Here is a 26,717-nt window from a genome sequence, read left to right on the forward strand (position 1 = left end):
TTTTACCGGGACAAGAATACAGACAATACTGAGGGGAGAGACGAGGATTAAAAGTAGAGACGGACAGTTATAATACACGGGGAAGGTGGGGAGATAAATGGTCCAATACCTGCTAAAGCCATCTTATACCAATTTGTTTTGGGAACCTGTATATCTAAAAACAACACTCTAATTTAAAAGGCTTGACTTTCTGAGTCACGGTTTACACACCTGAATAAAAACAAAGCCCATTGTAATAATCAACTAACAATTACATATCAGGCAATTTTTACGTTCTGTGCAAAGTTTTTTTTTTCCTTTTTTTTTTTTTTTCCTTCCTTTTTATATGTATGCAAAAACCATGTTTTTTTTTTTCTGTTGTGAACAGGAGGCTTATGATTGGGGTAGAATCTGTACAGTACTGTTAAACCAATCTTTGTCAAACCCCCCCCAATGAATCATGTGAGACGTGAGGAGAAGAGGCGACGACGTCAGGGCCACTTCCTCAACGTGGTGGACGTGTCTCTGATGACATCATCATGACAGGGTTTGGTTGATTTGCCTCATTGCTCATGAGCAGCACTGGTGCCTCGAATCGGACCTGTATTACGCAGCTGGGGGACGGAGAGAGAGAGAGAGAGAGAGAGAGAGAGAGAGAGGTTTTGGGTTCAGTTTCGGGATAAAAGACGACAAGCGAGGCTCACATCTGTTAAGCGATAAGCCATGCACATGCAGAGAAATCGGCCAATTCCCAAAAACCAAAAAAAAGGGAAAACGTTGCAATTAAATCAAAATGCAATACATCTTTATTGTCCCCTGAGGGCATATCTGGTGCAGCCAAAAAAAACAACCAACAGCAAAATAAAACATGGGAGACACGTGGTGTACCAGGGTACTTCAATTTAAGACCTTTTTAATACCACCTAGGGTGAGATTTAATGCCACATTCACGGCCATGCCATGGAAAATCAGTGTGAAAAGCAGTTAGAGGTGCAACGATGAATCGATTCATCGATTAGTTGTCAACTATTAAATTACTCGGCAACTATTCTGATTAATCGATTAATCGGTTGGAGTCATTTTTTTTTTTCTCTGATTCCAGCTTCTTAAATGTGAATATGTTCTAGTGACAGCAAACTGAATATCTCAGAGTTGTGGAAAAAAACAAGACGACATTTGAGGACGTCATCTTTTGGGAAACGCTGATCCACTTTTTTCACCATGTTTTGATTTTTATAGCTCAAACAACTAATCGATTAATCGAGAAAATAATCGACAGATTAAATCGACTATGAAAATAATCGTTAGTTGCCGCCATAAAGGCAGTATTTACCAGGTAACGTAAGCGGAATTTAATCCATAAACAATTTATCATAATATTCCACAATATTTAATTAGTGAGGTACGTTTGTAGTCTAATCAAATAAAATACTACAAGTGTCGCATGAAGAGTTCTAATGCTATGAAACTAAAAATACAAAATAAATAAAACTTAAGTTTAGTTATCTAAACTTAAGTTAGTACGTTTAGATAAGATAAATATGTAAATGCCAAACAAGAAACTATTTAAGACCTTTGTAAACGAAATGTAAGACTTTTAAAGCTTCAGTGCGTACCTTTTTGATATTAATGAACGTCCGTTACATTCAAGCCATTACCAAATGAGTTGCTACAAAGCTAATGAAGACTATCAGCTCCACACAGCTCTCTCTGGATTTGTCGAGCTTGCGATCACGGAAGGCTTGTATCATGTGGACACGCCGACAGTTTTGTTGTCATTACTTACAATTCCTCATGGGGGCGACAGAAACTACGCACTATAGCTTTAAGGCTATATTTTAAGAATATTAAATTTAAGACTTTTTTAATACTTTTAAGTCCCGGCTGGTACCATGTGTACATACGGCAACAACAAACACACTATAAACAACGAGTAGTAGCAAACATCGAGTTTGCAAAATGCAATGAGTAAAAATGTGCAAGTAGTCGAAACAGTACAGTACAAAGTGCATCTCGGCAAGGTTAGCTTTATTCCCACGATCACAAAACATCAGGGAGGGAAAAAAAATCAAAGCACAGAGTGAAGGGTTCAAGATGAGCGATCGAGCTGTAAGAAAATGTTAAAATTAGGGCTGCACGATATGAGGAAAATAAGCGATAAGGTTGCTAAACATCGCAATAACGATATTACTTTGGATAAATCAGACAGATGTTAAAGTGTACTCAGTTCGGCCGCTTTCAGTATTCCGCTAAAAGAATATAAAAAAAAATAGCTTGTTGAATTTAAAAAACAAAAAGGAAATCATTTCAATTTATTGAATAAATTGAACATTGAATTATATATAAAATGCACCATTAAAAAAAAACAATGACAGTTTCAAAGTGCATCTTCTTTTAAGTGACACAAGAAAATCTCTGAGTGTCTTTCACGATGTGTCGCAGCCTTTTACACCGAGTACGTTTACATGCACACCAATATTCCACTATTATTCCGAATTAGACTGGGTAAACCCAGCCCGATCTGCCAACGAGTTGATTTCTCCCTGCAGCTCAGGCTGGAAACCTGTACGTTTTTCTATCCTGCTTCCGTTACAATTTTGCGGGGACCAATCACAAACTGGCTTATCCACCTGGCGCGCTATTGGCGGGTTTAACACGATGACGATAGAGAAGCGACCAAGCAGCTTCTTGTTTACATTCAACATGACGGCCACCGAAGCGCAGCAACCCGTTGATGCCGCTGTCGCTGCTACGTCACCCGGATCGTTGGTCTGATTGGTTGAAGGACTGTCCATCCCGTTCGGAGTCATTTGAACTATGCCCGTTGATCACGCCTCTTGTGCAGTAGAAAATACAGAGCAGACTCCCCAGACTAATGTTCAATCTGAAAAGACTGAGCTTGGTCTGGTGATAGCCAGACTAATTCCGAATATGACAATATTCCAAATTTCATACAGGTCATGTAAACAGCATATTCTGGTTGGATATTCCGAATAAGGCCTTTTTCCGAATATAGTATTGTCCGATTAAGACATGTGGGAAATGCAGGCATTATTCGGGTGTTAGTCATTCTTTGGACATGTATACAGCGCATTCGTAATATGCGTCGCAATCGGGGGTTTTACCGCAGTTTACGGCCTCTTGCCTGTTTATGGCTTACGGTCAGCTCTGTGCGTTGCTATGGTTGCTGTACACAATCCAACCAGCCAACAGTTTGCAGGGCTGCAGACCCGATAAGGAGAAACACAGCTACTTTTAAACATCATCAAAGACTTGGATATCAACAAGTTCTTGGATATGTGCACACACCGCTACGGTGACCTTTTCTAGAAGCTGGTTGAAGGAATGAAAGAGGGACGCCGTGTTCGCACGGTCCAACGAGTCCGCCACCGCTGGTAAACTTTGGAAAAATCTTATTTTGCACGGCTGCTTGTAAACGGGAATATTAGTTGAATATTCACTTTTATTAGCCATGTAAACAGCTTATTGACAATATCGTCTTATTCGGAATGAGGTCAAAAAACTGAATATTACGTGTAATGTAATTACGTACATGTAAACGTAGTCAGTGTGTTTATTGTGCCAGTTGATATCACGATGACGATTAAAAAACAAACAAAAAAACAATATATTGTGCAGCCCTAGTTACAATCTAAGTGAAAATGACAAATGTGAGTTGATGAATAGCATGCAGAAGGAAACTGACTGGAATGAGATGGAAACAGAGAGGATTAGATTGGGAAGAAGACACAGGGCTGAAGAAACGCCAGCACAAGCACAAAAGATCTGAAAAAAATAACTGGAAAGGAGGAGTAGGTTAGACAGCGGGCGGACAGCAGTGTTAAGAGAAGGGTGGAGAATGATCCATGCGGCGGCACCACCCCTCCTGTAATGAGACTTACTCAGCCTGCCTCTAGTGTTTGACCTACAGCGACGGGCCTCTACTCGTCTGTCGCAGAGGTGCCTCGCACATCTCCCTTCTGACGCATCTAAAAATTCAATTGAGTGAAAATTCAGGAGTAAAGGGTTAAATCAGGTAGATTCAGTGTGCCGTGTCGTCACCAGCAGTCTGGTCCAAACAGAACAATGATCATTCACCATAACAATCGTCATTCACAGCTTTATTTCATGTGTGAGCTCTAGGGCTGAACCCAATACCATTTGAATGCTCAGCCAGCCGATGCCTCGCTGTATTGGCATTATGCACAGCCGTACTCTCTTTACCGTTATTAAAATCGCCTGAAAAACGACAGCAGGCTGCTAAAGTAGAACCGTACAGACCTCTACGCACATCAGACTGCTCGCTTGTAACTCCACGTTTCTCCGTTATTGGCTGAGATGGATGACACACCAAGTTTCACCAAGTCAAATTTAAGACTTCTTAAGACCATTATGAATGAAATTCAAGACTTACAGTATATCACGACATTAAAAACAAAGTCAGATGTCAGAGTCTGAAACAATTCTCCGATTTCCTCATTGGCATTATAGGACTGGTGTCTAGATTGGCTGCAAAATAAATTGCACGTTGGTCTCATTTGTAGTCGTAGTACAGCGGATTATATCTGGACTAGCAACAGAACTACAACACCACATAATAATTGTGGCAGCATTAGGCCGTTTAATCCCGACAAAAATTGGTCAGAAATCCGTTCGGATCTAGCCCTAGTGAGCTCCTTAACATTCAGAATATCTGTTAAGATACTAAACATAAAAACACCTCTACTGAATCCTGCGTTCCAGTAAATGTTGAGATACTTTTACTGCAGTCTTTACATCCGCCTTCAACTCCAAATCACGACAGCAGGAAGAAGACGGTACGGTGCAGTATATAGTGCAGAGAGTTGGCGAGTTAATTACCTCCTCGAGCTCTTTCTGGGTCTCTTCTTCCATCCGCCTGATGTCCTCCATGGTCAAACCCACCCATCTGTCAATCCAGCAGAACAGCTGGCGGTGGAAGTTGGTGAAAATACGCTTTTCTTGCTGTGGAAGGATAAAGAAGTTAAAATGAAGTAAAACAACTGATATTCCCACACGGCCAACCGGTGGGTTAGACACCAGTAATGGGCCGGACTAAATAATGGACTGCCTTCAGCCCATGTTGGAGACTTCAAATGTTTTTTTTTCTATTTAGTTACTTAGGCCGGTTACACACTGGCTGCGTGGCGTTTCTGTTGCGTGCCGGCTGCGTGGATTTTTCTGTCTTTACACACCAGAAACGTGTCTGACGCGGCGCTGCTGCTGCTGCTGCTGGCCTTGTCTGTACACATGGATGTTTCCCACTGATAAAATGAAATGCCACGTTAAACATAAATATATTCTGATTTGATTACAGCAAAGACAACGTCGGCAGTTTTGACGGCAAAATAAGCTACAGAATATTTCGTTCTGTATTGACAGGTGCAATATTTGAAAATCGATTTAAAAAAAATAAAAATAAATACATTTATATCTACATTTATATCAAAACCTAGAGACTTTCAAACATCAACATGTCATTTATTAATATGCATTAGTGTCAAAATTACATATAAACATCTTTTCCCCATTCTATTTTGCCTGGAAACGCGCCCAACACGAAAAAAAAATAGGCGTCGGTTCTATTTCTAGCATGCACGCGTTTTTGGCGCAGCTCGACCCGCGCGTCACGCAGGCAGTGTGTAAGCTTTAACCTGTTACCATGGGAGCCGGAATATAAATGGGCACGCCACGCAGCTGACACGCTCACGTGACGCATCCAGTGTGTAACCGGTCTTACACTTGCCTTCTCATCTCTTCCCTAAACTAAACCAAACTTAACCAAGCTTTGCTCAGTTTAATTCTCTCCTTCCAATTTTAAGCCTACAGGTGGGAGGCTGACCACCTGGTCACCTGGTGCAAGCAAAACAATCTAGAGCTCAATGCTCTAAAGACAGTGGAGATGGTTGTGGACTTCAGGAAGAACCCAGCCCCACCTGCCTCCATCACCTTCTGTGGCTCCACAATTGACACTGTGGAGTCTTTCCGCTTCCTGGGAACTACCATCTCCCAGGACCTCAAGTGGGAGCTGAACATCAGCTCCCTCGTGAAGAAAGCACAACAGAGGATGTACTTCCTGCGGCAGCTGAAGAAATTCAACCTGCCAAAGACAATGATGGTGCACTTCTACACAGCCATCATTGAGTCCATCCTCACATCCTCCATCACCATCTGGTACGCTGCTAGCACGGCCAAGGACAAGGGCGGACTGCAGCGTGTCATTCGGTCAGCAAAGAAGGTGATTGGCTGCAATCTGCCGCCGCTCCAGGACCTATACGCCACCAGGACTCTGAAGCGTGCTGGAAAGATTGTGGCCGACCCCTCCCACCCCTCCCACAAACTCTTTGAGACACTCCCCTCTGGCAGGAGGCTGAGGGCCATCAGGACCAAAACCTCACGTCACATGAACAGCTTTTTCCCCTCCGCCACTAGCCTTATTAACAAGGCCCGGACCCCACCCTGACTCCCCACCTTCATGCCACTGTTCTCTCTCTGCTGTAATGCTCTTTGCTCTTTATTTTTTATTTATATATCTTTATTTTTTAACTTAATACATACTGTGTAACTATACTTATATTGTTTAATATTCAATCTAAAGAATGTGTGACGTGCACCAACAACACCAAAACAAATTCCTTGTATGTGTTAAAAAACGTACTTAGCAATAAAACCCTTTCTGATTCTGATTCTGAAGAAACACTGAAACAGCCATGTCTCCCTCTGCTGTCCAAACCAGAAACAACACTTCACTGTCACACTGAGAATCTAATCAAAGACTGTGTAGATGTTAAAGGGGAACTATGCCGTTTTTTTTAGCTTAATCTACCTTAACTGAACAGCTTCGGAGTCATTGGAATGGTTATATGACTCTTTTTCGGGTTGACTGGTGGTCGTCTCGCTCCCCCCTAGCGCCTGTGAGCAGAAAACCCACCCTTACAACTTTCGGCCTCAGCGTCGGGAAGTATCGCATGATATAAGGTCTCGCCATGTCACGAATTGGTTCACGGCACTGCACACATACGCCCCCATTCAGGAACCGGCTAGCTATAACAACAAGGTAGCGATGGAGTTTTTCACACTATCGTCATGGCTGAGCCGGCAAAAAAGAAGCAGAAAGCTAGGAAAGCATTGTCGGAGGAACAGAGAAAGAGGAAACGGCAGACTGACCGAGCGAGGAGTCAGACACGAGTAAACATCGGAGCTGCCAAATATCTATTCTGAAGCTGCAGGGGGAGCTCTATAGAAAAACCTGCCAGCAAACCGCGAGAAAACAGCGAAGAAATGGATAGCAAAACTGCATAGCGCCCCTTTAAAAGGCTAACCACCATTTTTTTTCAACCCTATTTTCCTATGTCTTTGTGTCTAAGTGACTGATGGGAACAACCATCAGTGACAGTGGTCCAGTTTTAAGAGAGATCGCTGCCGTTGGCAGCGGCGAAACAAGCTACAATTTAAGTTAGCGGGGCAATTGAACCCTAACCCTTGTAATCAGTCACTGGGGCTGCACAATTAATCACATTTTAAAATCACGATTTTGGCTTCCCACGATCAAATTGACGTGATCGAGCGATATTTAAAATGCGTCATTCCGTTCATAGAACGCTCTGTAGCAAAGTTTTTTATCCCCCAAAGCTCCGTAAACCACCGTCTGATCACGTGCCTCCATGAGCCAATCAGAGTAGTTCCCTGCACCGCGCAGCTTAGTTTAGATGTAGACAGTCACAGAGGACAGAGTAACGTGAGGAAAATTCCACAACAGATAGCAGTCGGTCATAAGTCGTCACGAGGTTTACCAGTTTACCAGTAAACGCAACATTTTGTCCCGTCTGTGTTGTTTTTCAGACAACAGCAGTGACCAGTGCTAGTTTGAGTCTTTTAGCTCATCTCTTTAGCGGCAGACTGTTGTACGTCCCGCTGTTGGAATCCTCTACAGTGAAATACAGTCACACTACACCGTTTAACTGTCAGCATTTTAGCCGTGTTTAATCCAGTTACTACTGTAGCTAACGGTAGGCTAACGTTAGCTGCTGTGTAACGTGTTATTAGTGTTTACTAGCATGACATGCAGCGATGCTTCTGTTGCCTCCAACGTCTGTTTTGGAGACACCGTAATCCGCGTTGCTATTTCGTCCGGTAGATACCGGGCACCGGAGCCGTTAACGTGAACCGAAAACGTGACAACAAAATGTGTTTTGGTTAAAATCAACAAATAATTGTGATAATTAATCGTGATCTCAATACTGATCAAAATAATCGTGATCATCATTTTGGCCATAATCGTGCAGCCCTATTAGTCAGCCATATATTTGAATGAACAGATATAATTCATGCATTTCCATGTAATTACATTTCACAAACGTAATTCCTATCGACCCATTGGGAAACCACGGACCATGGGAGATTTCAAGTGACAGTTCAGCTCACGTTGCACGGCGTTCGACTGGTCGTGACGGTTTTCCCAAAACGGCGCCTGCCTGTGTACGCGAACATTACCGTCTTTCTAAACTAGTGTCTGTACACTTAAAGTTCTCAATGCTTGGGTTTACATGTAGGGACTCTCATTATGCTACTGTGGAAGTGTGGTGCTACTTTGAGCCTTGTTAGTGGTATACTTTTTACTTTACCCATCCCCCAACGACTAGCGTTATAAGCTAATTAGCAGTTTGTGATAAAACTGGTCACCTTCGATTAGCATGAAAACAAATCCCAGAGAACGGTCGACTTGGTACACGTGTTATTAACCCCTCGGTTCATTTTGCGCCAGATTTGTCCTTCAAGTACAGTAACAAAGTATTTGTACTTTGTTACATTACAAAACTGCACCTGAAGTATAAATACTAATGGCAAACAATAAAATAAAGATATGATGCCTTTACCCTGTGGATGAAGTTCTCCACTTTGGTCTGCAGACCCCACCATCTGAACTTGACAGTGACCAGTTTGTATGCACACATGTAAGGACAGTCTGTCTTCAGCTCATTCTGTGAAGGAGGAGAACAAAGACAGAAGCCCACGGATCAGATGTGACCGAGGACAGACAGAAACATGGTGTTCAGCTTCCTGTTAACTACGTCAGGTACCTTCCATTCGGGGCCGAGAGGTCCTCTGCCCGTCTTGGCGGAGTGGAAAAGAGCAGGATCTTCTTCTGGCTTATAGTCCTGAAAAAAAAAAAAAAAAAAAAACAAGACAACAAAACTTTAAGATCCTGTAAGAAACAGAGTGCATCTGAGTCAGCTGTCCAGCTGCTGCTTTCAACAAGTCTGTAGCAGCAGCTCTGTAGGGTTGGGTACCGAACTCTGCACTTTTTTGGGTAGGGTTTGGTACCGACACCCAGTCCTGCTATGGAACGGGTTCCTACGCAACCGGTAGGAATCAGACCGGATTAGAACGCAAATTTCAGTTCCTCATTTCGGTTCCACTGAAATATTTTCCCTCCGTCGCTCCAAAACGGACGTAAAAATATCACACTCTCTCTTATTATATATTTAAGTACTTTAAAACGTTAATATATTGTTAAATTTAAATTATTTTCAATTTCAAAAAACTCTAAAACTATAAAAGAAGCCTTTTAGTCATTTTTCAGTTTTTCAAGAATCGGTTTAGGAATCAGAATCGTTTTTAAAGTACCGGTTCAGCATCAGAGTCGTAAAAATCCAAACGATGCCCAACCCTATTTTTTCGGTACCGACCGGATTACGTCACTACTACGAGGACCGGTAGTCACGTTAAATCAAACGGTGCCAAATTTCGGTACCTGACAGCGTCTAAGTGTGAGCCTATCCGTCCTCTTCGCATGTTGACAGAGAGCGGGGCTCGGCTCAGAGCGCGAGCGGGGCAACGTGATCATTTTAAAACAAACTGCGCATCTCCAAATTTGGTGATCCTCGCTTCCTTCCATATAAAACTTTTACAAAGCTACATTTTGAAATTGTGCACGGTTTACAGCCGTGATTGCTAGCTGGCTTTTGTTGGCACGTTGCTCCTCTTCTTTGAGCGTTACTGCCAACAGGGTTGATCAGTGGAACAGCGTGAAACCGGTTCATCACGTTGCTCGCGTGCGTGCACGATACACACAAAACAGGGATCCACTTATCAAGCATCTAGCAATGGTAGGGTTTAAAAAAAAAAAAAAAAAAAAACGCTTTTAAGGACCCACTCCAGACATGCTTTAAGACATACTTAAGGGATAATCCTCTGTTTGGAATAATCGTTTGAGCTTTTTGTTGAAAAGAAGGTTCTTCACATTCGATCTACTCCTCTCCCTCATTTAAACACCTGTAATAACTGATCTTGAAAGCAAATACTGCTCATTTTCAGGAGCTGGACTGCTACTACAAAATGTATAAGTATATATATACACTTTTTTTTTTTGGTGCGATATATATTCTTCTTTTGTAACCTTCACATTATTGTATTGTGATTTTGTGTAGTGTCTACAGGGTGGGGAGAGATACAGTTCAATGTTTGTACTTGTACAAGAAAACTAACAGTGTTTAATCCTGTTCATATGTCCACGTCTTATACTCTGAATTCATGTGAGCAGCTGATAAATGTGGAACTCTGGCCAAACATCTAAGCTGAACACAAGACTGTTTTCTTGACTCATACACTCTAAGAGCCAATTAGTGCCCTCGGTATAAATAGGAACCAATCTTTGGTTCCTCGGGTGCAACCCGGAAGCACATACACACGCACACCAACACCACAACACTACACAGGCATACATACAAGCTGTGATTTGTCTGGAAACCCAATTAAGATCTCATGGAAGTAAATGGAACCAAAGCTTTTAACTGCAAATATGACTTGGACTTTCATTGATCAAAAAAAAGGTAAAAAGTGCGTCAATTACTCTACCCGTGGAACAGCACCTCAGGGGCTTAAAGCTTGGGCTTAGCCTCTACACACTCTTTTTCAATGTGACTGTTTAGTCGAACATCACTTTGCTCTTAAAAGGAAGTGATTTGACTCCCGTCCAGGAACACTCAAGAACCAACATCCGCAAGATTGTTTTGTTTTTTTACTGAACACCCCCACAACCCCCCAGCTCCCACCGTCCGAGCTCAAGGCTCACTGCGCTGTTTTAATCTATGAGGTCTGCTGTTGGGAACGAGTGTGGAATACCTGGAGCAGATGGACATTCAGATTAGGCCTGGGCCTCAACACTGATCCACTTAAGTCATTATTGCACAGGAGCTAATGCAAGAAACTCTGTGACCCACCTGGATGAAAATGGCTTAATGCCTCCTTTAAGATTTTAAACCACAGGCGACTGGACGGTTTAGGCATAACTGTCTGACCAGTGCCCTTTATATGCTGATTACAGGGTTTTAAAGGATGGCTGAAAAGTTTCATTCATCAGCGGTCTCATGCTATTTAGCCTCGCTTTGCCAGACCATCCACAGAGGGGGGGCATGGCTACTCCACACGGCATTCCAGGATGGGAGAAAAACGTGCTCGGGTTTATTGGCATTTCTTTAAACCAATCACAATCGTCATGGGCGGCGCTAAGCTCCGCACAGAGCCGCTGCAAAATAGTCGTGCGAGAGAAAACTCAGATTGGACAGATAGTCTAGCTAGCTGTCTGGATTTACCCTGCAGAGATCTGAGGAGCAGTTAACCATAGTCCTCAGAAATCCACCAGAGGTTTAGAACGCCAACGCAAAGACACAGGAAGGGGACGGACATCGGTGAAAAGTCATGCATCCGGCAGAATTTCCTGCGGCACCGGAGCGATCCCGGAAGCAGAACGTGGTGGATATAGACTACATGCTATTTACCAAAAGGTTGAGACTTTTAATGTCTCTATACCATTCAAATCAATTTGACATCAAATCAAATGTTGTTGAAGAATTGACAAGCCATCATTGCGTTTTCCCTTGAGGCTAAAAAAATAAATGCCGTCCAACTCTGTTATCATGCTCTTTCCACAATACTTTACAATTCTACATCGGAAAAGGTGTCTTTTTTTAAGCTGAATAGACACAAATAAGTCATATAAAAGATAAATGAATAGATAATGCCGCAAAGTGCATAATGACCCAGCCGCTGGGACACTGTGACACCAGGGCATTTTACTGGGAAACAGATTCACAGCTAGAAAAGCTGAAGAAAGACTTTTTGGATGGGCTGCGACATATCGCGAAAGACACTCAGAGATTTTTTTTTTTTTTTTTTGTTAGTTGAAAGAAAATCAGTAGAAAACTGCACTCGCTTATTTTTTTTTTATTGGTGCCTTTTATATTCAATTTGATGTTCAATATAAAAATAATTCATTTGCAGCCCTAATATACTGTTCAGTGAGGATTTATGGATGATGGCCATAAATGAATAAAGTAACTTTGACACTTTAACCCTGGATTTTTCACCGAATGTGGAACGGCTGCGGATCGGCTCCGCTGCGGATCGGCTCCGCTGCGTAACGGCTCCGCTGCGTATCGGCTCCGTGCTCCGCCGTCCGTCAATACCCACCAGGTCCGGATTTGTTGCGGCACGGCTGCGGCCATGACTGACAGCTGTAGTCACGAGGACCCACGAGATCTCGCAAATTCACGTAGAATAGAACCACAAAACCAACATCAGTTTGTTTCCATCCAGAGGAGTAGAGGGGAAACAACTCTGTGCTGTGTTTTCAAGGTGTAGTGAAGGGAAATATGATCCGCTGTGAGCATGGTGTGTTTTATTTTGAAAATTAACCGGATGTTTTATTTTGTTTCTGTGCTCAACTTCCTGTCGCGCACTATCTGCCGTGTGCTGAATTGCTGCGGAGCTCTCCGGCGTCCGGCAAAAATAGAAGGTCTGCGTATCTGCTCCGGACCGCCGGATCTGGGACGGAGTCGGAACGCAGCCGTTCAGCAGTCAGCGGAAATACACACACTGACTTTAATGGAAACCTAATGACTCCGCCGCCGTTCCGCAACCGGTGGAAATTTGGGGTAAGGGCCCTATCTTGCACCCAGCACAAAGTGCCCTTGCTAGTTTAAGACCGACGAAGTTGTCAGTTTCCCGTCCAGCGCCCGCGTCGTTTAAATAGCAAATGCACCTGCGCCCATCTGTGCGCCCATGGCTGTGCTGGTCTTACAGGGAGGTGTGTTCAGGTGCATTCTGGGCGTACTGCTATCTTGAGGCAGTGGGAAGTGATCGCGCCATTGACCAACAAAAACCTGGTCTAAAGCCAATAACGCAGCATTTCGTTGTTATTTTAAAATAAAAATATTACGGTGCAAATCCACCATCATAATAGCAATGCGCCAAGGTACAAACACGCCTGGCTTTTAAAGGGAATGGGAGATGATACTCTGTGTCTGATTGGTTTATTGCATGTTACGCCCAAAACACACCTCTGATTAATGAAGACACTAAGTACAACCCTTTTGAACCATGCGCCCGGCGCACGGACCCTTTTTCTGCCGTCAAACTAGCAAAAGTGGATTTGGACACGCTCTAAACGCACCTGCGCCAGGCGCTTCACGCCGTGCGCTTAGATCGTTAAAATAGGGCCTAAGTCAACCTGTGTGACCACCCTCTTCCTCAGAGTGGAGACATCCTGCCGGAAATCAGTTACCACCATCTCTTCCGTCTGTGTATCGTCTGCTCAAACTTATTTTCACATCTTTGTTCAGTGGCTCTTAAAGACTACCAGTATAATAAATAAAAAACTAAAACTCACCCCTTGGGCCACTTCTTCTTTGTTTGAAATATCTATGGGAGACACCTCCACAGTCCTCCATGTCTGCTCGTCCAGGTCATGGACCTGACACAAAGAGAAACACAGGGAGGTCAACCTCGGCTCTGCACACAGGCATCACGGGACACTTGGTTTCTTCCAGGAGGACTTATTCAAATCTGTGCCGAGTGTAAATCAAATGAGATTCAAATAAAAAAACCACACACTTTACAGCCGGTGTTGTGTCTTCTGTGATTTGTGAGAATAATCAATCCCTCTGCTTGGGCTTGGATACTTTATAACAGATAGCCTGCATTATAACTGGGGGGTACAGTTTGAAAGGGCCGTTAATCAGACAGAGAGAGTCTCTCGAGTTGTATAGAAAATAGGAATGTGACGATACACAGAACTCACAATTCGATACAGGATTTCCTCGCGTTTTTAAATGAGCTGCAGACAAATGACGGAAAACTATTCCTTTATTCATATAAACTGTGCAAAACAACAGAAGTGTCCTCGTATCAAAAGTGAGACTGGAATGGTATTTTATCTTAAATAACAAAAATCCCACATCAAAATAACTAAATAAATAGAAAGACATCTCTTCAAATAAACTAAGAAGACGTAGTGACGTCTGAAGTCACACAAGTGAAATCTAAAGTAGATTATGCCCTTTTTTTTTCCCCTCAACCGGTTGTAATCTTTAAACATTTATGTCATTTTTTAGGGCCTGCGACGACTCCTCGGGTCTAAGAGTCGGGATATCGCAAACTCTTTCCTGATCTCACAAGCACCCTGACGGATGGAAGTGCAATTCCAAAATCAGCGGAGCAACCCTTTAACACAGGGGTGTCAAACATACGGCCCGTGGGCCAGATCAAATTAGGGGGATGTGGCGCATGAACTAAAATGAGTTTGACACCCCTGCTTAGGGCTGGGCAATATATCGATATTATATTGATGTTGATTTCTGAGGCTGGATATCGTCTCAGATGTTGGATATCAGGGCGCCCAGTTAGCTCAGTTGGTACTACGGGCGCCCATATATAGGAGGTTAACTCGTGGATGCAGTGGGCCCGGGTTTGACTCCGACCTGCGGCCCTTTGCTGCATGTCATTCCCCCCTCTCTCGCCCCTTTCATTTCTTCATCTGTCCTGTCAAAAATTAAAGGCCTAAAATGCCCAAAAAATAATCTTTAAAAAAATAAAAATAATAAATAAAAAAAAAGAATTTTGGATATCACAATATGGCCAAAGTGTTGTCTTCTCCTGGTTTTAAAGGCTACATTACAGTACAGTGATGTCATTTTCTGAACTTAACCAGACTTACTAGCGGTTTATTTGCCTTTACCCGCTTTCTCATTGTAGCCACATTATTGATTATTTATCAAAACTCTCAATGTGAAAATATTTTGTTAAAGCACCGATAGTCAACCCTACAATATCGACATCGATGTATTTGGTTGAAAAACTGTGTGATATTTGACTGATGATTTGATGGCCCAGATCTACCCCTGCTTCAACACCAACATGCCTCCACACCGTGTCGTCTGCTCACTCACATTTTCTATTGTTCCCATGTCAGGTTTGTGCCACGTCTCGATCTTTATCATGAAGTCGTCCTTCATGTACTCGTTCTGTAAAGCAGGAGAGAAAACACGCAGATGTCATGAAGGGAAGAATAATGAATATTTGCCCTTTAGCTTTTTGAAAGTGGTATCACTGCTAAACTGAATCAAGTGCAGCTAATCTCGGCCAAGACCAACGGCACGGAGATCACCGTGAATGGAGGATTCTGAGAGATGTACTTAAACCCTGCAGCTAAATCCAATTAGCCAATCAGATGTTAATTCTCAAAACAACGGTAGTGATGCTGCTCAGCTCAGACCTATTTTTAACCACCGCAACAGTAGTTAGTGTGCTGGTAATCTACAACAATATTGCGCCGTGAAAACACTTATCTAAAGACAGGTGTGTCAGTGTAAAGGTTGACTCCGACCCTTTGCTACATGTCATTCCCCCTCCCTCCCCTTTCATGTCTTCAGCTGTCCTATCCAAATAAAGGCTGAAAATGCCCAAAAACATAATCTTTAAAAAAAAAAAAAAAAATTCACAGTATGTAAATGTAGTTACTTTTCCCATGTGATTGCAGGAGACATACAATTCTCACACACACAGGAAAGGTACAACTATGTATGCATGTATGTATAAATAATTTTTTTATTTAATTTTTTTGACACTATTTGACACGCATAGTTGCACCACAGACCAAGCCGTCTTGACAGTGCCGACATTTGAGGGAGCAGGGGGCCTGAGGGTGCAAAATGGAGGAAACCAGAGTAGCTTATAAGCTGTGTCGCAACATTCCCTTTAACATAACCTCCTCTGTGGGAGTAAAAAAAAAAAGTGCTCCGTCAAACAGGAATGGTTTGGACAGTCAAGCACCAGAACTCAATGGTACAAATTGTGTGTCTATGGTGGTTTTGTTAGTAACCCCTGGAGAGCTTTCTTCCCCTCTTCAGCAACTCTTTATTATGAAATAATGTACAATCATGACAACTAAAATGCTAGGGGGAGAGAAAACAGAAAGAATCTCAGAGAGCTGTTGTGACTGACTAGTGCTAGCATGTTCCCAGCTGGCTGACGTGTTTGTGGTTGGCTTGCCATCTAGTCACTACAAGAACTAAATACTTTGAAGATATGCAGCTGAATTTTTCTGTTTCACTCTCTGGTGTGAGCAGGCCTTAAAAGAAACTTGGAAAAAGCAACTCACCGTCACAACTGCAGAGGAAGGAGAGGGAGAGCAAAAAAAAAAAAAACAAGCATCAGTATCAAAAAATCAGGGTGGCATTTATCATCATTGAAAAGATTTCAAACTACTTTCACTTTCAAAATACACATGTAGTAAACACATCAAATGTCCATTTAAGTGACGCCATGATTTCTTGTAACTATGATCTTTTTTTCATGTTCATCATCTGGAATTGATTTCATTCTTCAGCATGGACTTACTCGTGCGACAGTACGGGTAGGCGTTCCAAGCCTTTTCGTGAAAAACTAACGCTCCCTCTGGTGCAATCATCTTCACATAACCTGGGACTTTACTGCAGTGGGAGAAAAAGAAGTCAGACAATCAAGTCCACGGTCCTTCAGAAATTAAACATCCATTGATCTGGAGCAGACTGTGTCATCATAAAAACATCCTTAAAAAAAAAAAAAAAAAAAAAAGACAATTTAGCATCTTCAGGGCTAAGGGGCCGTGTCGACCACAGTCGCCCGGGCAAAGGATTTTTTAGTTATTTTTTTCTTTGCAATGGGAGCGCAGCGTATTTACACGATGCTACAAATGACGAGCACTAAACATCTATTCTGCACTGAGCACATTTGGGGTCCCTGTGGCTCCAAAGCGCTCCTATCCTCCGATGGACAGAAAAATAACTTATTTATTTTTTAAATCAGAAAATGTAGTCTTCAGCTTCTGCTTCTTTTCTGTTTTGTATCACATTAAACTGATTTTTTTTTTTTAGACAGAAGACATTTGATCAAAGACATCATCTTGAGAAACTGAAAAGACATTTTTGACTTTTTGTGGACCGAACGGTTAATAACCGGCAGATTAATCGATACAGAAAACAATCGTTAGTTGGAGCTTTATAACTTATTTGTACCTTCTTTAGTACTAATGGCCGTCGAGTGTAGAGCTGCAAAGACGAATGGATTAGTTGTCAACCATTAAATTAATCTTCAACTATTTTGATAATCGATGAATTGGTTGGAGTCATTTTTTTTATGTAAAAACAGTGAAACTTGTGTTTTCAGCTGGGGAAAAAAACGCTTACGTGGACAAAGGCCCTTAATCCAAACATTTGATCAATTCTATGTTTCTACTCATAATGATTTGTCCTTTTTGTTGTTGGTGGCACTCGGCCGATGGACCTAAAGCTTTTGTCCCCCAACACCTATTTCCTGCAAAGAACCAGTCACACAACATGCAGAGGGTGGACAAAATAAGAGGAAACACCTGGCAATTTCAGAACAGCTCCACTTCTTGTTCTGCTCTGTAGAAATTATTTTAATTAGATGGGATATTAAACCTTTGATTGAGGAGGAAGGCCTCAAGTTATTTGAGGGAATCTATTTTGCACAAAGTGCCCTTTCTTCCTCTAATGATGTATGCCAGGGGTCACCAACTGGCGGACTCCGGTCCAAAACTGGACCACGGTTATATATATATATATATATATATATATATATATATATATATATATATATATATATATATATATATATATATATATATATAAATAAAAATTAAAAAATTGATATGGGTATTTATCTCGTCAACGGAATTTTTAACAGGCAGAACGAGGCCAGCTCGGTAGAGCTGTGTGGGTCCTGTGACAGCCTGCGACTGTTTGTTGCCGTTGCTAGGTTGCAAAAACATGCAGGAGAGACGCGAGCTGACCGAGGTACACCGGTACATACAACACGATAAAAGAACATGGCATTATCAAAATATAGAAAAATTGACGGTGAAAACAGTCTTCCGAGATCAGTGGACAGAAAAGTACTTCCTGCTAGGAGTTCGACGAGGCCGGTGCGCCTCATGTGCACGGAGTCTGTTGCGAGTGTCAAAAGTGGAATTATTAAAATGCCAATATGAAACTAGACCCAGACACTTGGAGAAAACTTAGCCACAGCAGTTTTAAAATGTTGACTAAACCGATTCCTTTAGTATTATCATTAGTGTGTGTGTATGTGTGTATATGTATATATATATATATATATTTGATGGTATGGAATTCTTCGGACCTCTGCGGGGGTGGAGGGTTGACTTACTGGACCTCATCAGACTACTCTTGTTTTGTTTGGCAGTGTGTGTGCGTGTGGGGATATTATTTTGAACTATGGACAGCATCATGCAGGAATGTACTATAAAAAAGGTAGAGCTGGTTCAGTAAAATGGCTGCTTATTTTTGGCATGCAGAGTAGTCATCAACACCTAATGTCTCCCCTCAGATAGCAGCCCAAACAGTTCTGCCATCCGATTTCACAGCTGGCAACTGGCAGCCTGCGATCCAAACAAATACGTCCAGATGGAGGCAACATTTCAGATCTTGTTTCCGTTGCCAGGGCTCCCGGTTTTATGTGCTTTACCTACTTGGGTTACTTGTCCGGGGTGTTGGCCGAAAGGTGATAACTATGCCATAAATGCCGGGTTTTTATAAATAATAAATATTTCTAGGTACCAGTTTATGTCTGTCACAAAGGCTGTGGTGAATACCAAGGCGGCAGATGTTGACCCGTCTCTCCATCGCCATCAGTGAGCTTTTCATTGCAGCCACTAACTGCTGCTTGTATGTTTCTTTAGAGCTTACACACTATGCCAAACAGTACCCAGCTTAGCTGTCAATACGTGTGTGAGTCAAAGTGCTCCTTCGAAAGGTCGTTACATTATTTTGTCCACCCTATGAACATGTGAACTCAGTGGTTTTCTGTAAAAGCAGTCAAACAGAAGTGCAAACGCTCTCACTCAGAGAGAACTTTAGATTTTGTTCCAAAGACTTGCCTCTTTAGATGGTATATTTTGTGTGTGTATTGTCCCTTCTCCCCGTCCTTCTCATAAGGTTCATTCTTCAGCACCTCGATGCCTTCTCCTCCTCCGGTCTCATTCTTGCTGGCCTCGGCCACAGAGAACAGCTGCCCTACTTGATACTGCGAGGAACGGGAGGAGAAAAGAAGACACGGACTGAATAAAGAGCCTTGAAAAGTACATATCACACATCCTGTGATCATTTGCTACAATAGGCAAAGACTGAAAAGATCCCTGAAGGCAAGGCAGGTGCTTCAAGGGTGCAGTGACACCAACAGCCACTAGATGCTGCACAGGGAATTCCTAGACTGAATTCAAGTCAACTCAAGAATAATAATAATTAATAATAATTTAAAACTTTATTATTCCTGCAAGGGAAATTACAATGTTTTCATTCTGTTGTTGTTATTACACACAGGCCTGAATTATACACACACACGCTCAGTACCTATACATGCACTAATGGAGAGATGTCAGCGTGAGGGGGGGGGCTGCAGCTGTCAATGGACAAGCGCCCCGAGGTGAACTGGCGCTTCTCCAGCTACCAGTCCACCACCATACTTTGGTCCGTATGGGGACTGTGTGGACTGACCAGACCCTCCTCCACAGCGCTGTGGAGGAGGGTCTGGCAATGCGAGACTAGGGAGATACAGTAATATAATGGTGTATTGGTGAAGTATTGATCACTTTGAGAGGGGGGGGGGGAGAATACATTTTGTAAATAATTCAGCAGAGGCAGGAATATATATAACTCCCCCCCGGAAAATCGCACACTGGATATAATTATGGTTATATGGTTGTGCTTATTCTACAGGAAACCCATTTTAAAAAATAGTTATTTCTCATCAAAACTAAATGCTCTAACAGCCAGCCACATTGTGTTTTTCCCGTTCAGAAAGGGCTGAGAAAATAGGGCCACTGTATGATGTCACTGGATATCACACTGGGGTCTGGGCTCACTGAACTCACTGAGGGCAGACAAGAGCACGGATTGCACACACGAAAAAAGTGATCCCTATTAAGAGAAAGATGACAAGAGAGATTGTAGTTTTTAAAAGGCTGAGCTCACACTCCAGTCCATCTCTCTCTCTCTCTCTCTGCAAACACCAGCACCAGCCTGGCACACCAATACCAGTGCTCTCACACAAAGGCTATTTTGTCTTGGTATGCGACCCGGACGAAAAAGCCTGAGTGGATGAGCATTCTGTGTACGGGAGAAACTAAAATACAAACACTATGACTATTGCAACATGTTGTTACTGGCAATATGCAGGATACTGTACAAGGAGCATTGGGATGCCTCACTTTGGATATCAAAGAGGGTATGTCGGTAATGATTACTCACCTCTTCCACAGAGACTGGCAACACTACACGGCTGAGAGAGGGGGAAACAAGGCAGGGGCAGGAAACGGAGAGAGAAACAAACAAGATTAGCACATTTGTGTGTAAATAGGGAGGGGGGGGGGGGTAAAATACTGGAGATGTAGAAATGTTAAGGATTTGAAACGGTCCATGGTTGAGCCTGGGCAGAAGTTAGTGGTCCCCTTTTCTTTTCTTTTTTTAACACCTTTTAGTTTAATGAAACTGTTAAATATTCCCGTGACTTTGCACTAACTATTCTTTTTTTTTTTATATCAAAATGACCACAAATGCATAAGCACTTTAAACATGATCCCAATCTCTGGATGCATGATTGGCACTGAGTGACCTTAGCATGAAGCTGTGGATAAACTTTCCTCTGACCATCTTTGGGGAAAAAATGAAGTGGCTTTGTGCTAAAAGAGGAACATCTGTCTCTAAGACTGGATGTTAAAACTCTGCTTTAGTCCCCAAAAGGACGTCATTTAGAGACATCATTCGTTGTAGCTGCACCCCATTTATAAAGCGACAATAATTCCTCATCATCGAGGACCACGGGTTAATAAGTAAAGCCTCTTTCCGACCAAGTAGTTCTAGGAACGTAGTTATAGGAACAGTCTACTTCGGAGTTTGAACGGCGGCGTTTAAAGACTAGGCTGGAGTACTTAACAGAGAAACACAGAAGATGAAGGCTCCAGCGTAATATGATCCTAATTAATATGATGGAAGAAGATAGAAGAGCAGAGCGCAACAGGCAAACGAAACGACGGGTAAGTTTAACTAGCATTAACAACGCGTGATGTTTGTCTTCTGAGTTAGCATACTTAGGCGAATTGCAACAGACAGTGAAGAATATGTACGGTTTGTGTTTCAGACGTTGCTAGGTCACTAAGGGCTCCTATGCGGAGAAGGGAAATGGAAAAGACCCCGCCCTGAAGTAGGAGCCGAAAGAGTTACAGGAACTGTGGCCAGAGGAACTTAAAAATCCCCAAATTGGTCACAGGAGAAAAAAAAGGGTTCTAGGAACTGCAAAAATCCCTCCGGTCGGAAAGAGGCTTAAGACAGTAAGAGTGACTTTGTGTTTACGGCAAGACTAAGTGGAAATAGGAATTGATGCACAGGGTTTTCCTAAAGCCACGACTTTATCTGCATTCATTATTAAAAACAGGCAGCGTTATCAGGATAGCCAATTAATGAGGGCTTACGCCGCAACAATCAGGCCGTGATAAAACTTCAATACAAAATCTGTCTCTGTTTCCTCTCATGTCAATATGACGGACTGGACTGTCGTGCTATTATAAGGTTGGTCACAATGTACTTTACACTGTCCAGTTATTTAATTATGAAGAAGAAAGGAAACCAAGTACTATTTCCTTAACACAACATGCTTGAGTCAATGACATCTTGTTAATTCACTTTCACAGTTACAGACAGACAGGGCTAGAGCAGCAGCTCCAACAGCAGCATCACCAGGAATCGTGGCCATCGAGAATTGAGCGAGACATGGAGAATATATTATTTTAAAAAATATGTTAACTGTTCAATGGATGTGGCCAATAATGCTTATAACAGAACTTTAACATTGCTGAAACAAATGATTGACAGAAAATAAATCTGCAACCATTTTGCTAACCGTTGGGACATTCATCGTTTCCGACTTCTTTGTCAGGATTGTGTGCGTGTTTGGGGCAATGTCTTTGTAACTGAATATCTTTTGGTTTTGGACTGCCTGTCAGACAAAATAAAAATAAATCTGAGCTTGTTTCTGTATTTTCAGATGTTTTATAGACTAAAACGATAATATATATATATATACATAAAAAATCTGTAGACAATCGATACGTCGACTGATAACATCCTGAACTCCCAGCTGAAACATTTACCATCTTTTATTTATCCTCAGGAAAAAAAGACTTCAACCACTACATGGACACATTATGTGCGCTACACAAAGAGACTGACAGTACTTGTATAAATAAACCATTCATGATAAATCTTTCCTTTTTTTTTTAAAAACACATCCAGATTTTGTCTCCGACGGTCACGTAACTGGAGGAACGATGAAGCACGACTGGGAAAAACAAAAAAGGCCGAGCGCAGTCAGTGTTTGTGGTTTGGGCTCATACTGGTGTGTGGCTTTTGTTACAGAGAGAAATTAACATGTTGGCTCGGGCAAAACGTACAACAGCATCCACTGCATGAGCCTGTGAAGTAGATAGATCAAGCACCGTGACCACGTTACACCAGAGGGCTTTTAATCCAATGCCAGGAAGAGGCGAAATGGGAATAAATCAGCGGTATTTGCGTCTATCTTCTGCCTATGGTATTGTTTTCTAAAAAAATATATAAAAAAATTTTTTTTTGTGGCTTCAAAAATGGAAAATAAATTTAATCAAAGTAATTTGTGTGTTGCTTCTACATGAGATCAAGTCAGAGCCCCACCCAACCCCCCCCCCCCAACTGCTGAAAATTACACAATAAAGGATCCACTTCTCCTCAGCTTACAGGTGTAAATGATTAATCAGTTATTGATTACTCACTGTTAAAAAAAAGCGATTGTGTTGTGCTTGGAAAAACTTGCACAACAAAGTAGCCAGTGACAAGACAAAAAAAAATAAAAAATGCTGGCACTTTGCGTCCTTAATATTCAGTGTCATATGTTCATTACATACCAAAGTTAACTGTGTTTACACCCGCCAATACTCACTCTGTCATACAGAGCGACTGCAGCAGAGAGTGAGGGTGTGCACTGGAAATAGCTTTGCAGGATTATAAAAGGGCAAAACTATTCGACAAAAGGCTGACCTGTCACAGTTCAAGAGGTCTTGTAGTCCAGCTGACCTTATGTAAGATCCAGTGTAAGCCCTCTATGTGCCATTGCAGATAGGACAGACACACACAGCACACGTACTGTGGCTTCACAGTGCAGACCTAATGCACCTGAATGTACGCCATAATGTTTCCCCTTTGGATCATGACCAAAGTTGAGCTTAACAACAGTGATAACAGCTCGCGCTTACATTATTACGTAAATAGTACATTTTACAGTATGTAAGGTCTCTGCCACGTCCATATTGTATTTACAGCGTGTAAAACTATAGGTAGGCTACCTTTTTTTAAATGCGTTTTGGAGATTTTTAAGGTTGGGATTGCACAAATGATCACATTTGATTTGGTGCTGAAACAAACTGATAAACACTGCCTAAAATGACCATGAAGTTGCAGTAAACAAATTGGTATTTACTGCAGTTTTTCATGTAGTAGTCTTCCCATGAATGGGGAAACTCCAGGACAGATTTAGTTTGTAGATATGTCCAACAAAATCCTTCGAGGCATCACTAATTGCATAACCACACAGACAGCCATTGAGGTATGACAGAGCTCTCTCCCAGAGGCCTTCAATTATTCATTTCTATATGGGTGCCATCAGAAAATAAATTGGCAACGCCAATAATTAATGTACTTTTCACTTCATGAGCTCCTTAACATATAGGCCTACACATGTGCCCCTGAGCCCAGCTCTTGTTCTAGGTTAGGCAAAGTATAATCATGTTTTTCCATCTACAAGTTTATCTTTAAGCTCCTTTTAAACAAGAGGTCTGCTATAAATGTATTGCTGTTAATCTGTCACAATTTACAAAACTGACAGTTGGAAAATGTAAAGACATGATTTGATAGGAAAATCTGTTTGCTTATTGATTATATGGTGAGAAACAGAAAGATAGTCAATATATTGTTCTATAGTGAGACGCCAGAGAGAGCAGATTTTGGGCAAATTAGTCAACACCACCTCAGCTAAAAATGCCCCTTTTAAAACTTTTAACTGACCGCTGGTCAATTTCATATTCATTTTATTGATTATTTTATGCAATACATCTGGTTTTACTTCTTACTCTATGGTTGTATTTGTCTCCTGTGTACTTTGTTAGAGCAGTTTGTCACTGTTAATAAAGTTATAAGATATAATTATTACATGGCTATGGACAGATATCTCAGCTGTAGAAACACAACATGCCTGTTACAGCTAGCTACAGACACTTTTTTTTACAGACACACATGTCCTATGAAGCAGAATAAATGGTATGCAAAAGATAATACCTCAAATTAAACATAGACCAAAACTTTGCCACATCCATGTTGTTTAAAAAGCCTTTAGTGTTGACCAGATTTTTCCTGCTGTGATTTACGTTAGCACTACTGCTGTACACAACACAGGGGAGTGCCCAGTGGTTCCCATATTATTATTTTTACGTTAAGGACGCCTTTTGTCCCAGGGGGGCCCATCTGACAGGATTTATGCTTTTAGATGTTCTATTACAGAAAGTATATGAAAAACCCATGACCAAATGGTCAAACATTTCGTCATTGGATGGAATTATAGTGACATTATGTTATTCCCCTTTGTGCTGGGGACCCGCTGTAACCCCCCCCCCCTTTAGGACCTCTGGGGGTCCCCGGACCCCACTTTGGGGGCCACTGGGTTAACCAAGGCTAGTTTAACATCCCACGGCTACAACAGGAACCGTTATCTGGAGCTGACAGGTTAGCCACATAGTAAAAGCTAGTTAGCTTTGCTGAGACAGAAAGTGGATAAAAACGACCACCTCACAGTTCAAATACAGCAGATTTATGGGCTGAAATGTGATGATTAATTGTGTTAATGATGCAGTTTATGTTAGTATTAGCCGCCCAGTTAAATAGCTAACTCTGTAATGCTAGCGCCAACAAAGTAACAGCAAAGTAGTCCTTCCCTAACCTCAAGCTAGCTTGTAGCTTGAAGGGTACAACTGCTACGTGATTTGGGGAAATACTGGAACATAATTCCTGCCGAACTGTTTGTTAACGCTATGGTCATGTCTCATAAACCAATTTAGCAGTAAGCTAATGTTAGATGTGTGCTTTACAAATGAACCCGTTGTCAGAATAATGCTAGCAGCTAGCCGGCTGCTACAGCTAATTTAGCAACAGCTAGCATCAATGGTAAATCCGAGGAATCCTAATCTGTCACACACGGGAGCTTAACATCACGACGACGCTGAAGTCAGCTTTCGGTCGGCAGTTCATGTTCAGGTACACATAACTTACATTGCTGAGCGATTGATTTTTACAATATCCCAGACAAGCTACAATTCTTTAAAACAGTTTCACATTTGTGAAAATGCAAAAAAGGAGATTTCGCTGATTTTTTCACATGGAGACTACATGTATAACATTGGACCACATCGAAAACCACTCTGGACAGACGTGTCAAACTAATCTAAAATTGTGTTTTAAGCCTCTCTGGGATAATGTAGTGCTGAATTAACCAGTCTAGATAGCTAGCTATGTATAGTGGTTTTCAATAAGGACCCGATCCTATCTGGTCTTCATGCGAAGAAAAAAAAACAGTGAAATCTCCGTTTTGCATTTTCACTAATAGAATAAAGCTTTCATGAATCCCAAAGTGTTTCAGACATCTTAAATGCTTTATCTTAAATGTCTAACAAGCTTTAATAACATAAGGAGGTGCTAAAACGGAGAATAAGTCGCTCAGCAATGCAAGTTATGTTTCCTTTAACCTTAACTTCGATCGGAAGCTAACTTCAGTGCCATAACGTAACGGCACTTTACATAGCTATATGACACGCTGCTAACTGGTTAGCTACGTTAGTGGTGGTGATATATTCAACCATCAAAGCCATGTCAGTTAACGGAATGTGCATATTGTTTGTGCTTAACCAGCGCATCCTTTTTATGTAACTCATTTGCATTAAGAAGCTAATTATCCCGCTGCTGCTACAGCTCAATGGCTAACGTTAGCTTGCACTAGCAACGCCTAAAAAAGACCGGTGTGTCCCGTTATCCACGTCTTGATCCACCCTGCTCCAAAGCTGGCTTTTTACGTGCTACGTGACTGAAAAATTCAGCGATCGACCGCACTACACGATACACACATGTTTACTCCTCAGTAATACGCTTTCGGATGGAGGAAAATGCGGCTCTAAATGCACCAAAAGACGTTTTAAAAAAAAAACACTTCAGACTCACTATTCCTTGATGAGCACCATCTTCGTCACCCGGGCTGCGCCTGCGCACTGGGAGTGGACACCAGATAGAATTATC

At 42.0% G+C, this 26,717-nt stretch overlaps 1 protein-coding gene across 1 annotated transcript; it reads right to left on the reverse strand.

Moving 5' to 3' along the window:
• Positions 1–26,682, reverse strand: pitpnb (phosphatidylinositol transfer protein, beta). The gene is made up of 12 exons (XM_078271337.1): positions 26,643–26,682; positions 20,601–20,631; positions 19,232–19,377; positions 16,675–16,766; positions 16,436–16,443; positions 15,225–15,299; positions 13,667–13,750; positions 9,078–9,155; positions 8,874–8,978; positions 4,840–4,962; positions 3,882–3,968; positions 1–593 (listed from the first exon to the last, which is right to left on the reverse strand). Exons 1-11 carry the CDS (start codon positions 26,660–26,662, stop codon positions 3,921–3,923), a joined length of 810 nt encoding a protein of 269 aa, XP_078127463.1. The 5' UTR covers positions 26,663–26,682; the 3' UTR covers positions 1–593; positions 3,882–3,920.
• Positions 26,683–26,717: the final 35 nt, after the last annotated feature.

The sequence above is a fragment of the Sander vitreus genome, chromosome 16 (assembly GCF_031162955.1).
Source record: "Sander vitreus isolate 19-12246 chromosome 16, sanVit1, whole genome shotgun sequence".
In the NCBI taxonomy this organism is placed as follows: Eukaryota; Metazoa; Chordata; class Actinopteri; order Perciformes; family Percidae; genus Sander; species Sander vitreus.